This window comes from Macaca mulatta, chromosome 16, assembly GCF_049350105.2.
Source record: "Macaca mulatta isolate MMU2019108-1 chromosome 16, T2T-MMU8v2.0, whole genome shotgun sequence".
Taxonomy (NCBI): Eukaryota; Metazoa; Chordata; class Mammalia; order Primates; family Cercopithecidae; genus Macaca; species Macaca mulatta.
This window is the reverse complement of record NC_133421.1, coordinates 74,677,380-74,699,727: the sequence shown is the minus strand read 5'-3', so window position 1 is coordinate 74,699,727 and position 22,348 is coordinate 74,677,380. Positions and strand designations below refer to the sequence as shown.

Here is a 22,348-nt window from a genome sequence, read left to right as displayed (position 1 = left end):
AGCTCTTTTATCTCATCTAATGTAGTTTGTTTTTATAACCAAACACTAAGAACTACTTGTATATTTTTAGTGTTTTGAACTCTGCACAATGTTTTTGTACCAAAGTTGGCATTCAATGATTTTAACTATGAGAAAAGAAATACAGTAACAATTACATGCTATATATATTTCAGACTCTGCTTTTAGGTAGACAGTTGGACTAGGAGATGGTCACTTTTCCCAAAAGAGACACTGTGATTTTCTCAGTAAATTTATTTTGAATGCTGCTAAAACACTTCTGTCTGAAAAAATCTGACTTTCTTTCTTTCTTTTTTTCTTTTTTTTGAGATGGAGTCTCACTCTGTCGCCAGGCTGGAGTGCAGTGGCACAATCTTGGCTCACTGCAGCCTCCGCCTCCCAGGGTAAAGCGATTTTCCTGCCTCAGCCTCCCGAGTAGCTGGGACTACAGGCACCACCACCACGCCCAGCTAATTTGTATTTTTAGTAGAGACAGGGTTTCACCATGTTGGCCAGGATAGTCTTGATCGCTTGACTTCTGAAAAAATCTGACTTTTATCAGTAGCTGAAACTCTGGGAGTTGAGTCTATATTTCAAGCATATTTTGTTCTCTACACCTTTGATCTATGTTCTTCTTATCCTCAGCCGAAATGCAAATCTCTGTTTTTGACATTCTGAGGAGCTCTCATTTCCTTCTTAACTTTTCCTCCTCTGCTGTTCACTTCCAGTTCTTTCAGCACTTTTAATCCTTAGTGCTCTTACATCTTCAGTACTCAAAGTTTTTACTGGTCATCTATTTCTGTGTAATACACTAACCCTCAATTAAGTGGCTTAAAACAATGACAACATTTATTTTCATAAAGCAGCAATTTTATTTTGATTTTGCCCTGATCATTGTCATTGGGGGGTATTGCAAAGACTGGTTGCTAGAATTGTCTAAAGAGTGCTTCCTCACAAATCTGGAAGTTGATGCCAGCCATTGGCTTAGATGTTAGCTGATGCTGTCTGTTGGAAGACTCACATGCTGACTTTCTACATGGCATTGGCTTCCTTATCCCTGGTACTGAATTCCTCAACAAGCTTCAATAGAGACAGTGAGCTGTATTAACTTTCAGGACTTATCCTCAGAAATCATACACTGTCATTCTCTGTATATTCTATTTGTTGAGGATTTTATAGAAGCCCATTCAGGATAAAGGGATGGAGAAAGGTCTGGAAGACCAATTTTGGTTGGAAATTTTGTTGAAGCAATTTTTTATAGTCTACCACAGTGCACGTTCTTTTTTCTCTTTCTGCAGCTTGCTATAGAATCATAGAAAGCTAGAAAGAATGCAGTTCTACCATGGACCATTCACCGTGTGGGTCATTATTACTTCCTCTGAGCTAACAATTGCATTTATGAAACTATTGCTTTAGACATATTATTAAAAGTCTGTTCCTTCTTTGAGCTCCATGTCACCTTGTGTCAGCTTTGCTACTACATTAGCTTTGTCATTTACTGTCTTCTTGGTTCCTTGTCATTAATTGACGGATACATCTACTTGATAGTCTTTAAGGATGACTGCTCCAAGGTATAGCCGACTCTCTGGCCAGCCCATCTACCCATCCACCTAACTATTCACCCATCCACCCACCCATCTACACACCGCCCACCCATCTACCCATCCAACTACCCATCTACCCATCTAGCCATCTACCCATTCACCCACCCATCTACCCATCCACCTACCCACCAACCCATCCACTCATCCACCTACCCATTTACCCATCTACCTAGCCAGGTTCCCATCCACCTACCTATCCACCCATCCACCAATCTACCCATCCACCTGCCCATCCACTCATCCACCATCCACCTGCCTATCTATCTATCTTTCTTTCTTTCTTTCTATCTATCTATCTATCTATCTATCTATCTATCTATCTATCTATCTATCATTTATCTGTTGGTGCCTTAAGCAGTTATGTTTGTAGCTGCAGGAAACCATCCTCAGACTCCTTCCTGGGGACCAAGACAGCCACCGACGGAGCTCTGCCCAGGGCTGTGGACAAGCACCAAGCTTTTCTCTTGGTTAGCTCCCCTACATCACAGTGCCTGAACCAGTGACCCCGGCTTCCCTTGTTTAGAGGAGCCAAACTCCTCTAAACAGACGAACAGCAGCAGCAAAGAGGAGTGAACACCCCTCTGTCGCTCAGCAGCCCTGAGTGGCTGTGACAGGCTTGGCTCGAGACTTACCGGGCGCTTGGTGAGGTCCCAGTTGTGGATGACCCTGTCCAGAATCACTGAGGCATCGTCTTGGTGGCAAATGTCACAGTAATAGAGGCCAGAGAAGGCACAGAGCTCGGGTCGTACAAAGAAGAAGCCGATCTGCCAGAAGCAGCCTGGGGAGATGGGTAGAGAGTGAGTGGTGTGGCCAGAGTCAGCTCCTAGTAACTTGGGAGCTGCTGTGGTAGGAAGGATCTGTTAATTTTTTTTAAAGGTAGGCACAAAGACAAGAATAACCACCACTCATATTTCCACCACTCAGAACTCCCCCTACTAATTGATCTTTACAACAACACACTGTAAGAACTATCATTATTTTACAGCTGAAGAAATGGATGCTCAGAGAGGTTAGGAAATCTATCTGGTCACATAGTGATGAAGTGGCATGGCTGCATTCAGATCTGGGTTTGCCTGGTTCCTTGGTTTGCCTGCTTCCTGGGGAAGGCACACATGCTTGGTCTAATGCCCCCAGGCAGCCCCCGCACAGGAGCATAAGAGCTTCTGGGTGGTACACCAGAGGCAGATGGGTAGGTGACCAGGAGAGTCCCAGGTGAGTCCCATCTGCAGGGACCAGGCCTTTCAGAAGGCAGCTCTGAAGTCCTGTTTTCCATTGCTAAAGGGGCAAGGTGTTCCCACAAGTACTATGAAACCTCATTGCAGAATGTCATCATAATTGTGCTCATTCAGGGAAGCATTTCCAGAAAAGTACTATATTGTCTCAAAACTGCCTACAGAGGACAAAAATACTGTTTCGCCTGTCAAATAGGAAAATATTTTCCTGAAAACTACTCTATGCAAGTGATGATTATAGAGAGCTCTTGATTCCACCTGTAGCTCAGATCTAATCCAACCCCATGAAGCCCCAGGTGTTTTAAATGGTCCTCCCAAAGGTCTTTACCCTCAGTAGTTGGTTTATGTAACAGCTCTGCAGGGCTTGTTCAGATCTGCTATTTGTTTTGTTTTTTGTTTGTTTGTTTTGAGATCGAGTCTCCCTTTGTCATCGCGGCTCACTGCAAGCTCCGCCTCCCAGGTTCAAGTGATTCTCTTATCTCATCCACCCGAGTAGCTGGGATTACAGGCACCTGCCACACCCAGCTGATTTTTGTATTTTTATGTTGGCCAGGCTGGAGGATCTGCTGTTTGTTTAATGTCCTCCAGTGTTTCCTTTTTTTTTTTTTTTTTGAGACGGAGTCTCGGTCTGTCACCCAGGTTGGAGTGCAGTGGCCGGATCTCGGCTCACTGCAAGCTCCGCCTCCCGGGTTCAGGCCATTCTCTTGCCTCAGCCTCCCGAGTAGCTGGGACTACAGGCACCCGCCACCTCGCCCCGCTAGTTTTTTGTATTTTTTAGTAGAGACGGGGTTTCACTGTGTTAGCCAGGATGGTCTCGATCTCCTGACCTCGTGATCCACCCGTCTCGGCCTCCCAAAGTGCTGGGATTACAGGCTTGAGCCACCGCGCCCGGCCTTTTTTTTTTTTTTTTTTTTTTTTTTTTTTGAGACAGAGTCTTGTTCTGTCATCCAGGCTGGAGTACAGTAGTATGATCTCAGCTTGCCGCAACCTCTGACTCTTGGGCTCAAGTACCTCGGCTTCCCCAGGAGCTGGGATTACAGACGTGCACCACCACACCCAGCTGATTATTGTGTTTCCAGTAGAGATAGGGTTTCGCCATGTTGGCTGGTTCCAGAGCCTGCGTTCTGCTCCATTACCCCTTGCTGCCTGTGTCTAGTGTCCCTGCTGCTGGCTCAGCAATGCCAGCCTCCTCTCCATCCACCCCTCCACTCGGGCCCCAGAATGGAAGCAGCAGAGTAGGGGCTATGGCGAGCAACGAAGTGGCTGGGGGACAGGGGCTGGGGTCAGGGCTGGCCATAGGGAGTGGACAGGAAGCCGGCAGGGGGCAGGGCAGTCTGCACAGTGTCTGATGCCTCAGGACTGTGGGGCAAGGCTGGCTTCAGTCCCCCATGGTTGGATAGTTCTTACAGTGTAGAGGTGTCTCCACAGCGGGGGCCCGTGGGAACAGCCAGTGGGTGTGTCCTGGGCAAAAAGCAAAGGCCCTGACTCAAGTCCTGAACACGTGCCCTGTCTCCCCCAGGGGCAGGCAGAAGGGTCCCTGGACCTTGGGACCAGAGGGCGGGCTCTGCTGCTCACTAGTTGCCTTACCCTGACCTTCACCTAATTTCTTCAAGCTTCCATTTCAGTGTCTGTAAAATTCAGCTACTACCAGCTATTTTGTGGGGTTATTACAAAGCTTAAATGAGGAAAGGTTCTGCAAGTACCCTGCGAATTATGAAATACAACGCAGATGCCAGTGGTTGGTGTCTGCCACTGAGCCGTGCCTGCTGGGTAGAAAGAAAACCCAAACCCCCTTGTCTCTAAAAACAAAAACAAAAAATAAAAACAAAAACAAAACCCCACAGAACTCCAGACCTACTCATCAGAGTAGCTCACGAGAGGAAACTATGGCGTGAGACCACCACTTCTGCTGTCCTTCCCAGCTTCTCCTCCACCTCCCCTTTTCCCTAGTTTATAAGACAGGAGAGAAGGGGGAAAGCCAAAAGTTGGAAAGAAACAAAAGTAAGATAAATAGCTAGACGAACTTGGCGCCACGACCTGGCTCTGGTGGTTAAAATAATAATGATATTAACCCCTGACCAAAACTACTAGTGTTATCTGTAAATTCCAGACATTGTATGAGAAAGCACTGTAAAACTTTTTGTTCTGTTAGTTGATGTATGTAGCCCCCAGTTAAGGTCCTCATGCTTACTTGACTTATGACCTTTTCACGTGGACCCCTTAGAGTTGTAAGCCCTTAAAAGGGCTAGGAATTTCTTTTTTCGGGAGCTCGGCTCTTAAGACGTGAGTCTGCCGACGCTCCCGGCTGAATAAAAAAAACCTCTTCCTTCTTTAATCCGGTGTCTGAGGAGTTTTGTCTGCCGCTCGTCCTGCTACAAAACCAGTTTTCCAACTTTGCTTTGTAGAACTGAATGGCTCTAGAACTGAATGGAGCTTGGTGAATAGTCAAGAAACTATACAGTCAGGTTCCTTGCAGAACTGCTTTTTCTGAGCTCAGACAGGAGGTCATGCTGCTGGCCTTCATCATAGTAATGCTACCTGGAGCAGCCCCATTAAACCTCCCTGGAGCTGTTTTGCAGGGTACCTGCCCTGTCCTTCTAGATCCCATGTTCATGGAGCTACACACAAGAAATTTAAGAGCGAAGGGTTAGGAAAAAGCTTTGATTCCCTCAACATCTGGGTGGGTTTTATTAATTTTTCAACAACAAAGAGACATGCACCTGATAGCCCTTCTCTTTTCACCTTACCTAGCAGGAAAGTCAGAGCTAAATTTTCTTCAGCAACCACCACCTTAGCACCTGTACAGCATCTGCCCCCTAATTCCTCTCCGTCTTGAGTCCCGTCTCTAACTTGCTTTTCATGATCCTGGCTTTTCAGTGAATTTGCCAGTTCACCACGTGTGTTTCTGTTGTGATCTGCCTCAAACCTTCTAGGGACTGAGGTCAGGGTAAGAGTAGTTTAAAAACAAGACAACATGTGGACAGTGAAGGGTGTGGCATTGGGCGTACCCTTCCTGCGGGGGTAACCTGGTAGTCTTGCCCACTGCCCCGGTTTATTCACTGGGGATGCGGTCCAGTCGGAAATGGGGCTCTGGCTCGGGGCCGGGAAGGGGATCTGGGGAGAAAGAGGTTTCCCAACCAGGCCTGTCACAGTAAGCAGCCAAGGACACGGAGCCTCCTGTCTCTCTCAGGCTGGGACGAGGGCTGCCATTCTAGGCATGAGAATTTCTTCTCCCAGAGGCCCTACTCCTCACCATCCTCCAGGGCAAGGATTATTATTAACTCAACTCCTGGAGAGGGAACTGCAGAATCTGTGATGCTAGAAGCACAGGATAGATCCCCTCGGGGGCCCAGCGTTGGCCTTGAGCCCTGAGAATGGTAGCCCCATTTCTTCCCAGGTCCTCCTTCTTGGGGCTTGCTTACAGTAAGGGTCCCAGAGCACTGCCAACAACTGCACCAGTATCACCTCTCTGGCTCTGGATTCCTACCTCTATTAATACAGCCAAAAGCTGCACTCAGTGTTGGCTCATAGAGAATTAAGGGTCAAACCCCGCCAGGTCATTTCCAGGTCAATAGTCGTCAGAGGGCCGGCAGGCATCACTAAGCCCCTTCCCTCCTTCTCCCCACCCCCGCCACTCACTTCCAGCACATTCTTCCTACTGGATTTGTCTTTGGGGGCCCGAGAGAGTGGCCCCCCTCAGCTCCACTGTGTACTCGGGGGTGGGAAACTTGGAAGGCTGCCTCTGTGGGAGAGAGAGGAAGGTCACAGGCAGCCCTCAGCCCAGATGTGTCTGCTGTGGCACTCTGGCTTTAGGAATAGGATGGGGTCACTGGCGTGGCCAGGAAACAACTCTGGGGGAAGGAGCCCCGAGGGTTCCTCAACCCAGAGACCCTGATCTGTGAGGCCCAGAGGGAGGGGGCATTAGCCAGAGCAGTCCCTCCCTCATCTCAGCATGGTTGGAGAGGGGGCAGCGACCCTCGCCATTAGAGGGAGAGTGGGTTAGGGAGTCAGATAAACTGGGTTCAGAGCTTGACTGTACAAGTTGGGTGACCCTAGCCAAATCCCTTCATCTCCCTGAGCCTCAGTTTCCCCATCTGTAAAATGAAGATAGCCCCTCAGGTAAGTGAGCGGGTCATGTGGCACCTGACCGGGCAGTGCTCACTGAGCAGCCATTCCTTCCCACCCCCAATGCCTGGTGCTACCTCCAGATCTGCAGACAGGACCTGAAGTTTCTGACGCAGATCTGGGCCCAGCCCCTCATCAACCTGCAGATGGTGAACGCGTCTCTGTATGAGCATGTGGAGCGGATGCACCTCATCAGGAGGAGTTGGGAGCAGCTGAAGCTCCTGGGGGATTACCTGGGCCTGTGCCGGAGCGGCGCCCTGAAGGAGCTCTGCAAGAGGTGAGCAGCCTCTACGTGCATGCACACGAACACACACACACGCACATGTACACACAGACACACATGTACACACACCCACACACATAAATGTACACACAAATGCACAGACATGCACACACATGCACATGCGCACAAATGCACACACATACAGGCACTCGTGCACACGCACACACACACGGGCAGTGCCCAGGGCAAGGTGTCCACCTGGAGGAAACCTGGGCAGAGATCTTCCCATTGGGCCTGGGAAATGATCACATTTTTTGTGGATGATTTTGTTGGGGTTTTGTTCATGTATCCATGTGCTCATTCAAAAACATGGACTGAGAACATACTAAGCTCTGCACACCTGGCAAGGCGTGTGGGCTGCAGCACTAAGCAGGCCAGAACCAGGGCTGACCCTCCAGAAGCCTCTGAACTGGCAGGGAAGACAGGTGGAAAAGCCAGAACTCCATCCGGGGGTGAGGGTGAGAGGGGAGACAGGTGGGAAAGCCAGAACTCCATCCGGGGCTGAGGGTGAGAGGGAGACAGGTGGGAAAGCCAGAACTCCATCCGGGGCTGAGGGTGAGAGGGAGACAGGTGGGAAAGCCAGAACTCCATCCAGGGGTGAGGGTGAGAGGGAGACAGGTGGGAAAGCCAGAACTCCATCCGGGGCTGAGGGTGAGAGGCAGGCGGGACGTCCTGGAGGCACAGAGGCTTGACATCCAGCCCAGATCAGAGGAGGACAAAGCAGGAAGGACTTCCTGGAAGAAGTGACTTCTAAGGTGAGACCTGAAAAATGAAGAATTAGAAAGGGGAAGCAAAGGGGGAAAGAGCATTCCAGACAGAAGGAACAGTACACACAGGCCATGAGCGAAGGCACCGGTGGAAAGCCCAGGGAGAACTTTGGCGACAGTGTGGAGGAAAGCGGGGAGTGTGGCGAGAGGCAGGCAAGGGCCAGATGTTCCTGCCTCTTCCCTGTCCAGCTCGTCGTCTGGCCCATGGCAGCCTCCCGCCTGAAATTCTCCAAAGAGGACACGATCGGGGCGAGGCCCTCAGGATGCCCTTCCAGAAGCTTCTCTTTTTTTTTTTTTTTTTTTTTTTGAGACGGAGTCTCGCTCTGTCGCCCAGGTTGGAGTGCAGTGGCCGGATCTCAGCTCACTGCAAGCTCCGCCTCCCGGGTTCACGCCATTCTCCTGCCTCAGCCTCCTGAGTAGCTGGGACTACAGGCGCCCGCCACCTCGCCCGGCTGGTTTTTTTGTATTTTGTAGTAGAGACGGGGTTTCACCGTGTTAGCCAGGATGGTCTCGATCTCCTGACCTCGTGATCCGCCCGTCTCGGCCTCCCAAAGTGCTGGGATTACAGGCTTGAGCCACCACGCCCGGCCCCAGAAGCTTCTCTTACCCAGGGCCTCCGGCCTTTGGTGCTCAGGAATGGGATGTGATGCCGGGCTTCAACAGGGACTCAGGCCTCTCCGTGCCTGTCATAAATGCTTCTTAGTCCTCAGGTCACAGCCCAGGCCGCAGTCTTCCCAGGGCTGTGCTCTCCCGGCACCCTCAGGAGGGCAGACCTCAGCGGATGCCTGCTGGTGCCTAGTGCCCAGCATGGGCTTCGAGTCCGCCTCTTCTGGGTTTCTGGGGGCAGGGACCAGCTCACAAGCCCCTCCAGGTTCCTCCGTCTGGCCTTCCCTCGCCACAGGGCCGGCCTAGAGAGCGCCTGTCTGAAGACTGCCTCTTCCATCCTGGCTGCAGTGCTCCCAGCGCCGGGCCTCCTCAGGACCAGGGTGTGCCCCGAGCAGGTCCCCAGGGGCTCTCAAGGGGTGCTGCAGGGGGCTGTCCCCTAGGCAAAGAGGAGAATCTGGCCCCACAGCTGCCAGCTGAGCCTTGGTCTCCTCTGCAGGGCCTGAAAGAACAGAAAGCCCTCCGGAGACCACCATGTGGGACCCTAGACCCTAGAAGGCTTCACCCCTGGAGGCTCTGCCCATCCCAAGCATCCGCGGGTGACTGGGTCTCCACCTCTTGGCAAGCGCTGACTCTCCCTACCTCTGAGAGTCCAGAGAGACTGTCCTCCTGCCCACCTAACCAGGTGCTGAAATCTCTGGGGTCGGGTAGGGCCTCATCACCCTCCTTGGTCAAGGAGCCAAGTACCTGCACAGGCCTGCAGACCTGTGTAGACCAGGTGCCTGTGGGGTGGGTTGTGGGCCCCAGCCCCATTCACCCGTCTCCGCCCTGCTGAGAGAGTTTGTTCATTGGCTTTGCTGACCTGTCTGCGGGCACCAGGGGCAGCCCTGTCGCTCTATCCCTGGCCCTCCTGCTCCGTCCCTGGGCAGCAGCGCTGTACTCCTGCTATGCGCTTAGCCTGCTGCGGGAAGGGCCGTGCCTGTGGAAGTCCCATGGAAACAGCGTGGGGCAGGGGAAACAGTATGGGAGCCCCTCAGCCACTGTGCGTCAGGAAAGTTGCTTCACTTCTCTGGGTCCAGCTTTCCCATTTATAAAATGGGCCAGTGATTCCTCCATTCCTGTGGCCTCCTGAGTAGTGGTGAGGGCTGCGTGAGGGACCCAGAGTCTGGGCCACAGATGGCGCTGGGTCAGCATCGTGTGTGCCCTGAGGGCACCTGATCCAGCCTTGGCAGGGGCCAGAGGAGCTCCCAGAGGAGATGGCATCTGAGCTGAGGGCATGCAGAGTTCTTTTCCTTTTTTCTTCTAAAATGTTTTTCTTCTTTACAAAGGTCAATCTTCCAAGGGAGGAAAATTTATGAAAGGGAATACAGCAGACCGTTCAATCAGCCCTTCTCAGAGCCCACCACCACCTGCTTCTGCACCTCACGTGTTGCCACAACACAAGTGACATCGTGTGTCTATTGAACTGGGGCTTAGAAAAATGAGGGAAGAGCAGAAAGGGCAGGGGAGAACCTGGCTTTCCTGGCTAAGGGACCAGTAGCAGCAGGCGGGCAGGAGCACAGCTCACTGAGGCCCTAAGGGGCTCTGGGCAGCTGGGCTTCGGGTGCAGGGCCCAGAACTCAGAGGGCCCTCGACGACTTTGGATTTGATCTGCCACCTGTGGGGAACCATTGAAGGGTTGTGAGCACGGGGCTGTCACTTCTGATCAGCGGCTTAGAAAAGGCCACTCTGAAAAGACCAGGTGCAGTGGTTCATGCCTGTAATCCCAGCACTTTGAGAGGCCAAGGTGGGCGGATCACCTGAGGTCAGGAGTGTGAGGCCAGCCTGGCCAATGTGGCGAAACCCCATCTCTACTAAAAATACAAAAATTAGCAGGGTGTGGTGGCTGGCGCCTGTAATGCCAGCTACTAGGGAGGCTGAGGCAGGAGAATCGCTTGAACCCAGGAGGCAGAGGTTGCAGGGAGCCAAGATCACACCACTACACTCCAGGCTGGGAGACAGAGCAAGATTCTGTCTCAAAAACAAAAACAAACAAAAAGACCATTCTGGCCCCAGTGGAGTGCAGTAGGTGAAGGGGAGAGCCCTGGGTGGCGGCTGGTGTAATTAACCCAGGGAGCTGGGCCTGGACTGAGTCAGCCAGAGGGGAGATTGAGAGGAGGAGAGGGCTGAGGCATGGGCAGGTCTTGGATGTGGGACAGGAAGTCAGGGAGGAGCTGTCCGGCACTAGTGGCAGCTGCCTGGCCGGGTTCTCTCCGGCAGACCTCGGACATGTGTCCAAGGGCCAGAGAAGCCCCTAAGAGTGTCCTCTCCAGCCCTTGAGAGGAAGCCATCACAGAAATGCCCCACACCCTGTCCACCCACCAGACCTCAGTGTCCCTCCCGACAGCCAGGGAGTGGTGGGCAGAGGAGGAGTCGGGGCTCAGGAGACAGGTGGGACCCAGGTCCCCCATCCATGCGCCCCTGATCTTCCAGCCCTTGCCTGGCCCTTTCTTTCCCTGTCACTTCATCGGTTCCAGGAGCTAAGATTCGACCTCTCCCCTCATCTTCCTCTCTCCAGATTCCTCTGGTCTCTTTCTCAGGTAGCCAGCCTCACACCAGAGGACAAAGAGGGTTCTCATTGTGTGGGTGGAGAAACTGAGGCCCCAAGTAGGCCTGACTGTGCCCCGGTGCACCAGAGTTTCTCTCCTGGAGGCCAGGAGGGGAAGTGACTTCTCGCCCCTGGGTCCGTGCTCTCTCCCCTCTGGCCTTGACTGAGCACTGCAGAGAAACCAGTCGCAAGTCCTTGCTGAGAGGGTGACAGGCCCAGGACACAGGGGCTCCCAGGGCTTCCACGACTGTGGTCAGAGGACAGATGGCAAAGCTAATTCTCCATCCAGATCAGCCCACACTCCTGCCAGCTCAGGGCCAACCTGTGTCCCCCCAACCCGCTGTGTCCCATGTTTTCTTGGTAACAAATGGCAGCTTCCCTTCCTAGAGTGCAGGAAGTTTAGTGGGGACACCAGCATGGTAAACCAAGGGGCCAGTTGGCATCTTGGCCTTTGTGGCTGCTTGATGGGACTCACCGTCTCTACCCCAGATTGGGCTCTCCTGGACCACAGCTGAGGCCACCAGCTGGGACAAGGCCAAGTCCCCATCCAGATGCTCCACAGCTTGCACCTGGGAGGCCCAGACCCAGGGCTGGCACCATCCTGTCCCCAGATGTCTGGGGCATCCTGGGGCAGGTTCCCAAGCATCCTCTGACTTGGAGTAACCTCCCACCGCCAGTACCCACCCAAACACACACAGCCAGGCCAGGCAGGTTTTGTACCAGGGGACTTTCTACAGGTGTTTCCATCAGGATGGGGCCCGCTGGATCCCTGCCGTTGGTGTGGTGGAAACTAGAGCCACATTGGTGGCTGAGCCCTTGTCCTCTGCTGCCCCTGCCACCTCTGAAATGGGATCTGCTGTACTTAGGACATGTCTCAATTGCTCTCGTGTAGCACTGAAACCAGACACTTGAATGTCTGTCCCTCGGCCAAACCAGGGGCCACAGGAATGCAGAGGCCATATCCTGTGCATTGCTGTCCCCAGCAGTGTCCCTGGTATGTGATGGTGGCAATAATGACAACAGCCTGCATCTCTAGGTATTTAGCAGGTGGACAAGGGTGCAGGCTCAGGAGCCAGGCCCCTGTGTTCAATCTTCAGCTGTCCCACCTACTAGCTGTGTGACCTCAGGCAAGTGATTTAACCTCTCTGTTTCCTCTTCTCAAAATTGGAATTGTGATAGTACCAGCCTCACAGGATTATTGTGAGGATCAAATGAATGAATGCGTATGAAGCTCTTAGCCCAGTTCCTGGTCCCAGGTGTCAGCACCCATCCTCCTCCTCCTGATTAATTACGTGTTTACTGGGAGCTTGGCACCAAGTCAAATGCTTTAAATAAGTTACTCAATCCAGCAACTCCATTTCCCAGACAGGGAAACCCAAGGTTCAGAGAGGTTAAGTAATGTGCCCAAGATCCAACCAGCTAGTTAGTTACCTTGAGGACTAGGTCCCAAGCCCAGGCAAGCTGAATTGCGCTCCTAGCCCCCGCCCCGCCCAGGTGGCAGGTGTCTGCCTGGTGAGCAGCGCCAGGGGAATGAAAACAAACAACACAGGTTGGCCCGGGTCTTGGAAACCTCTCTAAAGAATCGCTTGTGTTTTGTTTGAAGGCTCAACCACAGGGATTATCTCCTGGAGTCTCCGCATAGGTTCAGTGTTGCTGACCTCCAGCAGGTGAGTGTCATGCTTCCCCCGCCCAGACCTCCAGAGAGGCCTCATTCCCGGAGAAGTCAGCAGGGAAGATGGGAGGGGGGGTGTCTGTAGTTTACTGAAGACAGCAGTCTGCAGCTTTTCTGCAGCTCAGGGTGGGTTGCACTGCTGCCCCGGCTTCCTGGGCAGGGACGGATACCCGCAGCACCCTGGAATAAGCAAGCACTCCAGCAACCCCAGGATCACAGGAAGAGAGTTTGGAATACTCCTTTCTCCAGGGGGCGGGTACAGTGGAGTCGGGTCTCATCTGTGAGTCCCATTAGCCCTGAGTGACCTCAGTGCCCACGGGCTGGACGCTGGCACTGCTCAGCCTGACTCAGGGACGGGCTGGACACTGGCACTGCTCAGCCTGACTCAGGGAGGTTTGCTTTTCTTGCCCACGTGGAAACTGGGGGTAGAAGTTCTCCAGGCAGGGTGCCATGGTGCCTCAGTGCAGCTGCTTGAAAGGCCTGGGGCCTCAGTTTACCAGCCCTCCGCAGATGGCAAACGGGGTGCATAAAGGATTCCTCAAGACCCTGATCAAATTTGCCTCCCAGCACGTCTACCACTGCGACCTGTGCACCCAGCGCAGCTTCATCTGCCAGATCTGCCAGCAGCACGACATCATCTTCCCCTTTGAGTTTGACACCACAGTCAGGTATGCGAGACACCCAGCCAGCTGTCTCCCAGCCCCACCCTTCTCCCCACACCCACAGCCTGGCCCAAGCACGCAGGGCAGCAGGCCTCGCTCTATGGGCAGGAACGTATTGAACATCCGCTTTGTGCCGTGCCAAGGGCTGGTGCTGCTGTTCGGGGCAGCCCATGCCCTGGGCAGTCATGGGCAGCTCCGGTCCAGCTCAGGGGGCAAGACAAGCTCTCCCAGGACTCCTCTGCCTTTATGGAACCATCTGTCTTCCTAAAGAAGAGGTGGCTGCCGGCTCTCTGCGTGGAGCCTCCTGGCGCCTCAGTGTATGCCTGGGTTGAGGAGGGTTGTATGAGTTACCGCTCTGCACTGTTGGCATGAGACCAGGCACAAAGTGGGCACTTGGTGGGTGGTACCTGCCACTGCCACTGCCTCTGTTGCTGAAATGATCACTCTTGTTCCCAGTTATTGCTCATTATCAGCAACCTCTCAGTGGAGAAATTCATCCAGACCTTCCTCAACCCACATGGGAGTGGAAAACTGAACTGGGAACATTAGTTCTTTTTCTGTCGGTGTTCACTGGCCTGGATTCAGCCCTGAATGGGCCTGGGGGTGAGTTCTTAAAATTATACAGTCTTGGCCGGGCGCGGTGGCTCATACCTGTAATCCCAGCACTTTGGGAGGCCAAGGCGGGTGGGTCACTTGAGGTCAAGAGTTCGAGACCAGCCTGGCCAACATGGTGAAGTGCCATCTCCACTAAAACCACAAAAGTAAGCTGGGTGTGGTGGTGGGCACCTGTTATCCCAGCTACTTGGGAGGCTGAGGCAGGATAATTGCTTGAATCCGGGAGGCAAATGTTGCAGTGAGCCGAGATCGTGCCACTGCACTCCAGCCTGGGCAACAGAGTGAGGCTCTGTCTTAAAAATAAGTAAGTAAGTAAATGTTTTTAAATATGATAAATCCTTAATGAATTTCAAGCAGCATTTATTAAAAACTGCAATAGTACAGAGAAAATCAGTGTGCATTGTGTGACATATCAGTAAGCACTCTTTCGAGAATCTCCTGTTCCAGAACAGAGAGGCACGGCATGCGTGCGTGGGTTACACAGTATGTCACAGACGTATCGTGGGTTCTGGTCAAAAGTGCTGGCCAGCGTGGCCACAAGGCAACCTCCAGCCCAGCTGGCACCAGCAGGCGTGCTGCTCTCTCCCCAGGTGTGCCGAGTGCAAGACCATCTTCCACCAGAGCTGCCAGGCTGTGGTGAAGAAGGGCTGCCCCCACTGTGCCCGCCGGCGCAAGTACCAGGAACAGAACGTTTTCACCTGATGCCCATCTGCTGACCCCGTTCTGAAGGCCGGGGGTGAGTGCGGCTCAGCCATCCCAGCTGGGTTTGCCATCAGCCCAGGATACTTACCGTGTCACAGCTGTGTCCCCTTGTCAGGAAGACCCTCAAATGTGACCAGAGCACTGGCCTCCCAGAGAAAGCCCAGGAGTCCCTCTGATGTCCCCTGGCCCCCTCACCACCCCTCTGCTGCAGGAGGCATGGCCACCGCCAGATGCTCCCTGTCTCCGGGCAGACAGGGCCTTTCACTCACCGGCCCTGGCTCACCAGCGTCCCGGCACCTCCATTAGGGCTGCCCAAACACTGTGGAAAGGAGGCTTGGGGAGCATTTTCAATTCCACATTCCTGATTAAAAGGTCTTGTTTTATAAGGTGGGTTTTTCCATTCATATTTCAACAGAAAGTATTTTTTTATTCTTGACCCTATGTGAGTCACCCATGAAATCCGGACATTCTCACCCCCAGCGGATGCACGGGAGTCATTCAGGCCTGGCCTAGAGGCAGTGGGTGGCTGGCGGGCAGGCCACTGCTGGGACAGGGCCCACCTGGTGCCTTTCCTTGGCCTTCACTGCCCGTGCCAAACCGCCCCTCAGCAGGGGAAGGCCAGTCCTGGTGACCCCAGTTTCTCTCTGTCTTTACTCCCCACTCCAGTGCATCTTGCCTGCTGAGCCCACCCCTTTCTCAGCATCAGAGCCCCTAGCTCTTCTCTAGCCCGGGGCCTTGGCCCCATTCGGAGAAGGAGAAATGACTGGAAACCAGCACTGTCAGCACTTTGAGCCCTCCTCGGTTTAGGGAGGGTCACCATCTTGCCCACCCCCGATCCTCACTCCTCTATAGACAGGGGCGCTGCTGCAGATGCTCCAGGCCCACCTCGGTGGGTGCCCGGGGTCACACTCTCTGCCTGACTGACCCCTGCCAGGGCACAGACAGGCAGGACCCCAGAGAGGGCAGGCAGCCCAGCCCTGCACTGTGGAGAAGTGACCCGGTCCTTTGCCCTAAGCTGTGCGGGGCGTGCAGGGGAGCTGCCCTGTGGATGCAGCCGCAGCCTCACAAAGCCATGAATTCCCACAGCATCACTGAACTTGCCCAGCTAGGACATGGAGACTGAAGAACTTCCCCAGAGCAGGACTGCCTTTGAAGGGGCCTTGGGGCTGGGGTGGGAGCCTGGAATTGTTTTTGAAGTGAAGTTCAGACCCTCCAGGCTTTGGGGGAAATGTGGGTTTGCTGGTCTCTCTGTCGCCATCCTCCACCTCTCCTGGACCCAGCAGGCCCTCAGTCCTAGCTGTCTTACCTGCGCTCAGCTTGGAGTCTGAGGCCTCAGGTGGAGATCTGCCTGTCACTGTCAGAGATGAGCCCACCCTCACCCCTTCCTGGGGGCGATCGGCTGATGAGTCACCCACCCAGCCTTGGAGCTGGCTGCCTGTGCACCACAACAGAGGCGGCAGTGGCAGGCAATTGGAGGCTGCACACAGCTTTTCCGGGTCATGGCGCACACCCATGCCCAGATGCCAATGCCTCCTAAGCCAGGAGCTGGGTTATGCACCTGCCATGGCCCACATTAACTCTCCCCCACAAGCCTGGCCTCGTCAGAGCCCTCATTGCCCCATCCCTGAGTGGGCAGGAGCCTGGCCTGGGGAGGGCTTGGGCCTGTGAGGATTCTTCTCGAAGGCGCCCTCAGAAACAGACTAATTCTCAGGGAAATCAGATTGCGGTAAAATGAGATAGAAATAGACAACATTCAGATCTGAGATTTCCTGTCCTTGAAGGCCCCTTTCAGATTACAAGTTGGCATCCTCTGCCCATCTAGGTGCCGCAGCTTCCCCCAAGGACAGTAGATGGTAGGCCCAGAGAAGATAAGAGAAACTGGGGGAGGGAGGCCCAGTGGAGGGCCATGGCATGTGACCTGGTTCTGCCCTGCAGGTGGGCTCAGCCCTTCTCCATCCTCAACAAAGCGCTTCTGAGGGCACTTGTTTCCCCTTCTCCCCAACTTTTTTGTTTGTTTGTTTTGAGATGGAGTTACTCTGTTGCCCAGGCTGGCGTGCAGTACCGTGATCTCAACTCACTGCAACCTCCACCTCCCGGGTTCAAGCAATTCTCTTGCCTCAGCCTCATGAGTAGCTGGGACTTCCCCTTCTCTTCTGCCTGAAGGAGGGGTGGTTTGCAGATTTCAATCCAACCCCCAAGAGCTCATCACATAATATAAGTGTCATAATAGCTGATATAGGTGGGCACGGTGGCTCATGCCTGTAATCCCAGCATTTTGGGAGGCCAAGGCAGTCAGATCATTTGAGGTCAGGAGTTCAAGACCAGCCTGGCCAACATGGTGAAACCCCGTCTCTACAAAAATACCAAAATTAGCCGGGCATGATGGCAGGGGCCTGTAATTCCAGCTACTCAGGAAGCTGAGGCAGGAGAATCACTTAAACCCAGAGACGGAGGTTCCAGTGAGCCGAGATCGTGCCACTGCACTCCAGCCTAGGTGACAGAGCCAGATTCCATCTCAAAAACAGAAAAAAAAATAGCTCGTATATTGTGTGCGCTGGGCATGTGGTAAGCTCTGCTTAGTGGACCTCATTTAATCCTCGCAATAATCCGGCGAAGTGAGTGTTACTATTGATAGGAAAGAAAGCTGAGCTGCAGAGATGAGGCAGAGCTCCCAAGGCCTACCAGCCGCCAAGCAGCAGAGTGGGGCATCATACCAGCCTGACCCCACCAAAGACCATCACCGCTGCCTGGCTGTGCTGCAGGTGGGGAGGCACCTAAAAGGTAGGGAGGGAGAAGATTCCTTCAGTCACTATTTTCTAAGCATGTCGGGCACCAAAGACAGATGCCGAGTTCTGCTGTGTGCCTACCCTGGAGGGTCCCAAGGTGCCACCAAGCCTCAGACACACTGAGATTCTCAGAGGAAGTGGGGACTCATGGGTGGCAATGCCTAGCAGGGGCAAAGATACAGAGGTAAGGGAGTTCCAGAATGAGCGTGGCCAGATTCAGCTTCCCACCCAACCCTGGACCCCCAGGAGGTGGTGTCAAGAGGGGCCATGGCCTGGGGTTCGGGCCCCTCTTCCTCCCAGAACACTGGCCTGAATCAGCCAGCTCCTGGCACACACAGCCAGGTCCACAGGCACAACTGTTCTTTGGGGCCCCTGAGGGCAAGGGGTCTGCTGGGACTGGGGCTTGTGATGTCTGGAGTGAGCGCAGGCTCAGATCAGGGCGAGGCAGCTTGTCCAGAGAGGCAGGTAATTCCCAAACAGAAGACCCCCAAGGCAGAGGGTCCTGGGGCTGGACTCCTGGCCTCTAGGAGGTTGTTCTGAGCTTACCCTGTGGACAGATTGGAGGGTGGCCCTCCTTCCCCGCAAGGATCAAGAGGCAGTTGGGGATGGTGGGAAGGTAACCTGGCCAGGAGAAGCTGCGAGGGGGAGGCTCCTGCCATCCTCAGTCCCACCATCTGAGCCCCGCGTCCTCTTCCTCCCTGGAGACAGCTAGGTGTGGCCCAGGATCCCGGGAAGTGCAGAGGAGGGGGTGGCGTCTTCGCTCTTCAGGCGCTGGCCTGGCCCAGAGGGGTCAGGAAGCCAGGACGCCGGGGATTGTCTCTCGCAACTGCAGCCCAGACCCAGTCCGGGAGGAAGTTCTGCCAGGCGCTCTCCACCGGTGCCTTCCTAGTTATATTGCTGAATAGGAAACCGGGCAGCGCGGGAACCGCGCGGTGGAGTAGCGAGCGCTGGACACCGAGCCCACGCGCACCCGCTGGGACAAGTGGAGGCGAGGCCAGCGAGCGGACACCCCAAAGTGCCCGGGCAGGCAGTGGGCCGCCGAGCGGGGATTGAGGTGGGAGGTGGGGTGGGGGTGGGGCAAGGGGCAGGATGGGGAGGAAAGTGTGCGGCAGGTGGCGGGTCCGCACCAAAGAGCTCCTCGCCCTGCTCCTCTTGTCTCGGTGCTGGGGCGGGAGCTGCGCAGGCCTCATCCCACGGGGAGGAGAAGGTAGGCGAATGCTGCCCTCCATCTGGAGGCAGGAGGGGAGCAGGCCCAGGCCCCCAGTGCCGACCCAGGCGTTGACGCCGCTGCAGCTTGTGTCACCTCGGCGGTGGACGCAGGGGACCTCCTGGGGACGGGTGCGATCTTGTGCTCCAGGGATCCTCCCGGCCCCCACCAATCCCTCCCCTTCTCTGTGTTCCCCCAGGTTGGCGAAGGAGCTGTAGCCGGGTCCACGTCTTATCCAGCCCGAGACACTGTGCTCCGTTGGGCGTCCCTGCGCTGGGAATCCCGCTCGGAGTTTTTCCAGGCCCGGCCGGGCTGGAAAGGCCCCGGTGGGGGAGGTGGACCCGGAGCGGCGGGTCTGCAATCCGGTTGGAAGGACTCGAAGTGAGTGATTCAGGGTGCGAATAACCTCCCCGCGAGCAGGAACGCCCGCACGAGACAACCAGCCCCAACCCGGCATTCCCGGAGCCGCGCGCGGGAGGGACACAGGGACTCCGGGACAGCAAATCCCCGGGGGAGAAGGGAAGGGGGAAGATGGGGCAGGGGCAGCCCCACCCTTCTTGGGCTCCGCTAGCGACCATCCAGCGCCCCTTCAGACGCAGCCTTTCTGGCTCCCGGCCCCGGCCTTCTGCTCCGGGCCTCGTCCCAATGCCCCGCAAGGTTCCCAGCAGAGGCATTCAGGCTCCTCCTCGCCCCGCCCAGACACAGCTGCTTTGGGTATCGGTGACAGCACTCCTGAGCGTCCCTGTCCCTATTTGCTGCCATTGCCAGCTCCGATTCCGCGCAGCCTCTCCGGCCTGGCCCCTGGAAGCCCGGCCCAGGGCGATGGTAGGGGCCTAACCTGCCGGCTCCGCCCACCGGGCCCTTGGGCTCCCTGAGACCAGCCCAGCCGACGTGAGTGCGCTACGGGGTCCAGGGAGAAGGGGCGCCGGGGGCAGCGTCCACCTTGGGGTTTGTTGGCTCAGGGCAGCTCGATGACCCCGCCTCCGGGGCCCAGTGTGCGTAGTAACTCAGTGTACACCCTTTCCTCGTCAAGAAACGCTTGAGAAAGTGGCGAAGGAGCCCTACGGGGGCCTCGGTTGGACTCTGCTTCTTCGGTCCCTCAGCCTCGGCCAGCGACGGTCTCCTGGCCCCTGGTCCGGGTCACCTTAGGGGGCAGGAGGAGGTGTGGTCAGTGTGGGAGTCTGGAGGGGCCATGCACTTCCGGAGAAGACCACCGACTCGTGGCTTTGGTGGAGGGGCGCAGGCAGATTTAGTTAGGCTCTCCCCCATCCCTGACACACTGGAGTCGGGGCGGGAGTGGGGCTTGTGACCACTCCGGAGAGCTCTGGGGGCCCCTGCTCTGGGACTCCGCACGGATAGTCACTGTCTCAGAGTGCATTCTCCAGGGGCCACTCTCGTGGGGGCACTGTAGGGGTCCCAGGGCAGGTGGGCAGCCTTTCTCCGGGGCGGCGTGAGAGCCGGAGAGCAGGGGGCGGGGCGGGGCGGGGCGGGCCGGGGCGGGGCGGGCCGGGGCGGGCCGGGGCGGGGCGGGCCGGGCCCGGCTAGGGGTCACGTCTGCGCTGAAGCAGCTGCGGAAGGAGAGAGAAACCGAGAGAACCGGTTCCCCCGCCTTGACAGCGGAGGTCCCCACACCAAGGCCCTCGGACTAAGCGGGGCAGGGACAGCCCCCAGGTAGAGCTGTTCACCGGGGCGCCTGCAGAGCCCGCATCCCAACCCCGACCCCGGGGCCGGGGCGCAGGCTCGCAGAGGGAGGCGGTGCAACGAGACCCTCTGCGGATTCTCTGCGGGCGGGAGGCGTCCAGGTGGGACAGGGCCCGGGGAACGGCAGGAAATGGGCTGCTTTTCCTACTTGACTGACGGGAAAACTAAGGCTCAGTCAACTACTAAGCAAGCGTGGTGTCGACCTTAGAGCAGGCAATCACCCCTCGTTTTAAAGCCAAGGTTTCCCTCGCAGTCGATTTGGATCAAGACTACCCACAATCTCCCCACCGCAGGACCGAAGCGAGGCTCAAATCTTAGAATCAGCCCCACGGAATGAAGGGGTTGTCCTAATTCCAGCACTGAGTGTAAGAATGGAAGCCTGAGATGTGATTTTATGCAAGTCCCCATTTTAGAAATGGGAAAACTGAGGCCCGAAGGCGAACGGCAAGTGCAGCATCGGGACTCGAACCCATGTCTGTCCCTGCGTGCGGGGCTATTCCGGGCTCGGTTGTCTTGACTTCCGCGGCCCTCCTCCTTGTTGCCTGCAGGAAAACGCCGCGGCCGCGATGGCGGCGGATGTGAAGGGAGACGTGTACGTGCTGGTGGAGTACGCCTTCGAGTACACCGGCAACAATGGGCGCCGCGTGGCCATCCCGCCCAATGAGCTCTACCGGCCGCTGCGGCGCAGCACCGAGCACCGGTGGCACCTGCGGCGCGAGCCCGGCGGCCGCCCCTTCTACCTGCCCGCGCAGTACGTGCGCGAGCTGCCTGCGCTGGACAACCCTGCCACGGCCGCGCCGCCAGGTCCCCAACCGGCCCCGCGGCCCCCGAGCCGTTCTCCTATGACAACCGGTTCGTGAGGGCGGCGGCGGCAGCGGGCCCCAATGGCCCCCCGGCGGAGCCCCGAGGCGGCGCCAGCTCCCTGTGCGGCCCTGCGCAGCGCGGCGCCGCGACCCAGCGCAGCAGCCTGGAGCCTGGCCTGCCCGCCTGCCTGTACCTGAGGCCCGCGCAGTCCCTGGACAACCTGGCGCGCGCCGCCGTCTCGCCTCCCGCCGGCCACCTCGGAAGCAGCGGCAGCTTCAAGGCCTGCAGCGTGGCGGTGTCCTGGGTGTGCCTGCTGCCCCTGGCGCGCAGCGACTCAGAGAACGTCTACGAGGCCATCTAGGAGGTGCGCGGCCCGCCGCGGGAGGAGAGCACCAAGCAGGTACGACCCCGGGCGCGGAGGCGGGGAGGCTCACTGGGGACCGCGCCCGCAGGGAGCCTGGGCGCGAGGAGACCCGCTCCGCTCAGCATCGGGCACTACGCCCACCTTTGTCCGAAGACTTCGGATGAGCTCCCTCTCCCCAGCCGCGAAACAGTGCAGGCTCCCAGTGCCTCATCTGCAGTTCCCAGGCTCCAGAGCTCCCTGGAAGCCCAAAAGGTTTTCCGTAATCCAATTGGTGGCAAAATTGCGCTTGAACTGATGTGAGGCTGTTGATGGTCTTTATTTATCGCGCTTGTGTGAATATTCATATTTTGCTGCAGAAATGCAAATGAGCGCGATAGCCGGCGGCTGCCCCAAGCCCTGATGGGAGGTAATGTAACCCACAGCAGGTGGGTGCCTCACGATATCTTTCCAAGTCCCAGCTGTTCTGTATTCCGAAGTGCATCTGGGCATGGAACGGGGGATTGCGGGCCTGCCGCCAGCTCAACCGCCTTGCCCGTCTCCCAGGAGCCTGGGGTCAGATGAGAGGGTGGATGTGAAAGTCTGGCGTCTGCTTCCCTTTGAGGGTGCTTCCAGAATTTCAGTTCCTTTTTATTTTTTA

The 22,348-nt window shown here is 56.0% G+C and overlaps 3 protein-coding genes and 1 pseudogene across 8 annotated transcripts in view; 3 read left to right on the top strand and 1 right to left on the bottom strand.

Annotated features, from left to right (window-relative positions):
* Nucleotides 1-15,232, top strand: part of LOC718451 (putative pleckstrin homology domain-containing family M member 1P) — a 28,794-nt gene extending 13,562 nt beyond the window's left edge. The window contains exons 2-6 of one of the 6 annotated variants that reach the window (XR_013407089.1): nt 7,042-7,235; nt 12,802-12,865; nt 13,438-13,538; nt 13,989-14,135; nt 14,738-15,232. Coding sequence is in view for 4 of the 6 variants with exons in the window: in XM_015120124.3 (XP_014975610.2) it covers nt 7,042-7,235; nt 12,802-12,865; nt 13,363-13,538; nt 14,738-14,849 (546 nt within the window). In the remaining 2 variants the exon portion in view is untranslated. Of the gene's footprint in view, nt 1-7,041; nt 7,236-12,801; nt 12,866-13,362; nt 13,539-13,988; nt 14,136-14,737 lie in introns of all 6 variants that reach the window. The other 5 variants (XR_013407088.1, XM_077972529.1, XM_077972527.1 and 2 more) reach the window with 5 other exon arrangements.
* Nucleotides 14,491-22,045, bottom strand: LOC144335885 (uncharacterized). Its single transcript, XM_077972526.1, has 2 exons — nt 21,541-22,045; nt 14,491-19,986 (listed from the first exon to the last, which is right to left on the bottom strand). The coding sequence occupies exon 2, from the start codon at nt 19,297-19,299 to the stop codon at nt 18,400-18,402; it is 900 nt and encodes a 299-aa protein (XP_077828652.1). The 5' UTR covers nt 19,300-19,986; nt 21,541-22,045; the 3' UTR covers nt 14,491-18,399.
* Nucleotides 21,110-21,875, top strand: LOC114673171 (rho GTPase-activating protein 27 pseudogene; annotated as a pseudogene).
* LOC718406 (importin subunit alpha-1-like) overlaps nt 21,478-22,348 on the top strand; it is a 30,501-nt gene continuing 29,630 nt past the window's right edge. The window contains 1 exon segment of the mRNA XM_015120121.3: nt 21,478-21,747. The gene's annotated coding sequence lies outside the window, so the exon portion shown is untranslated.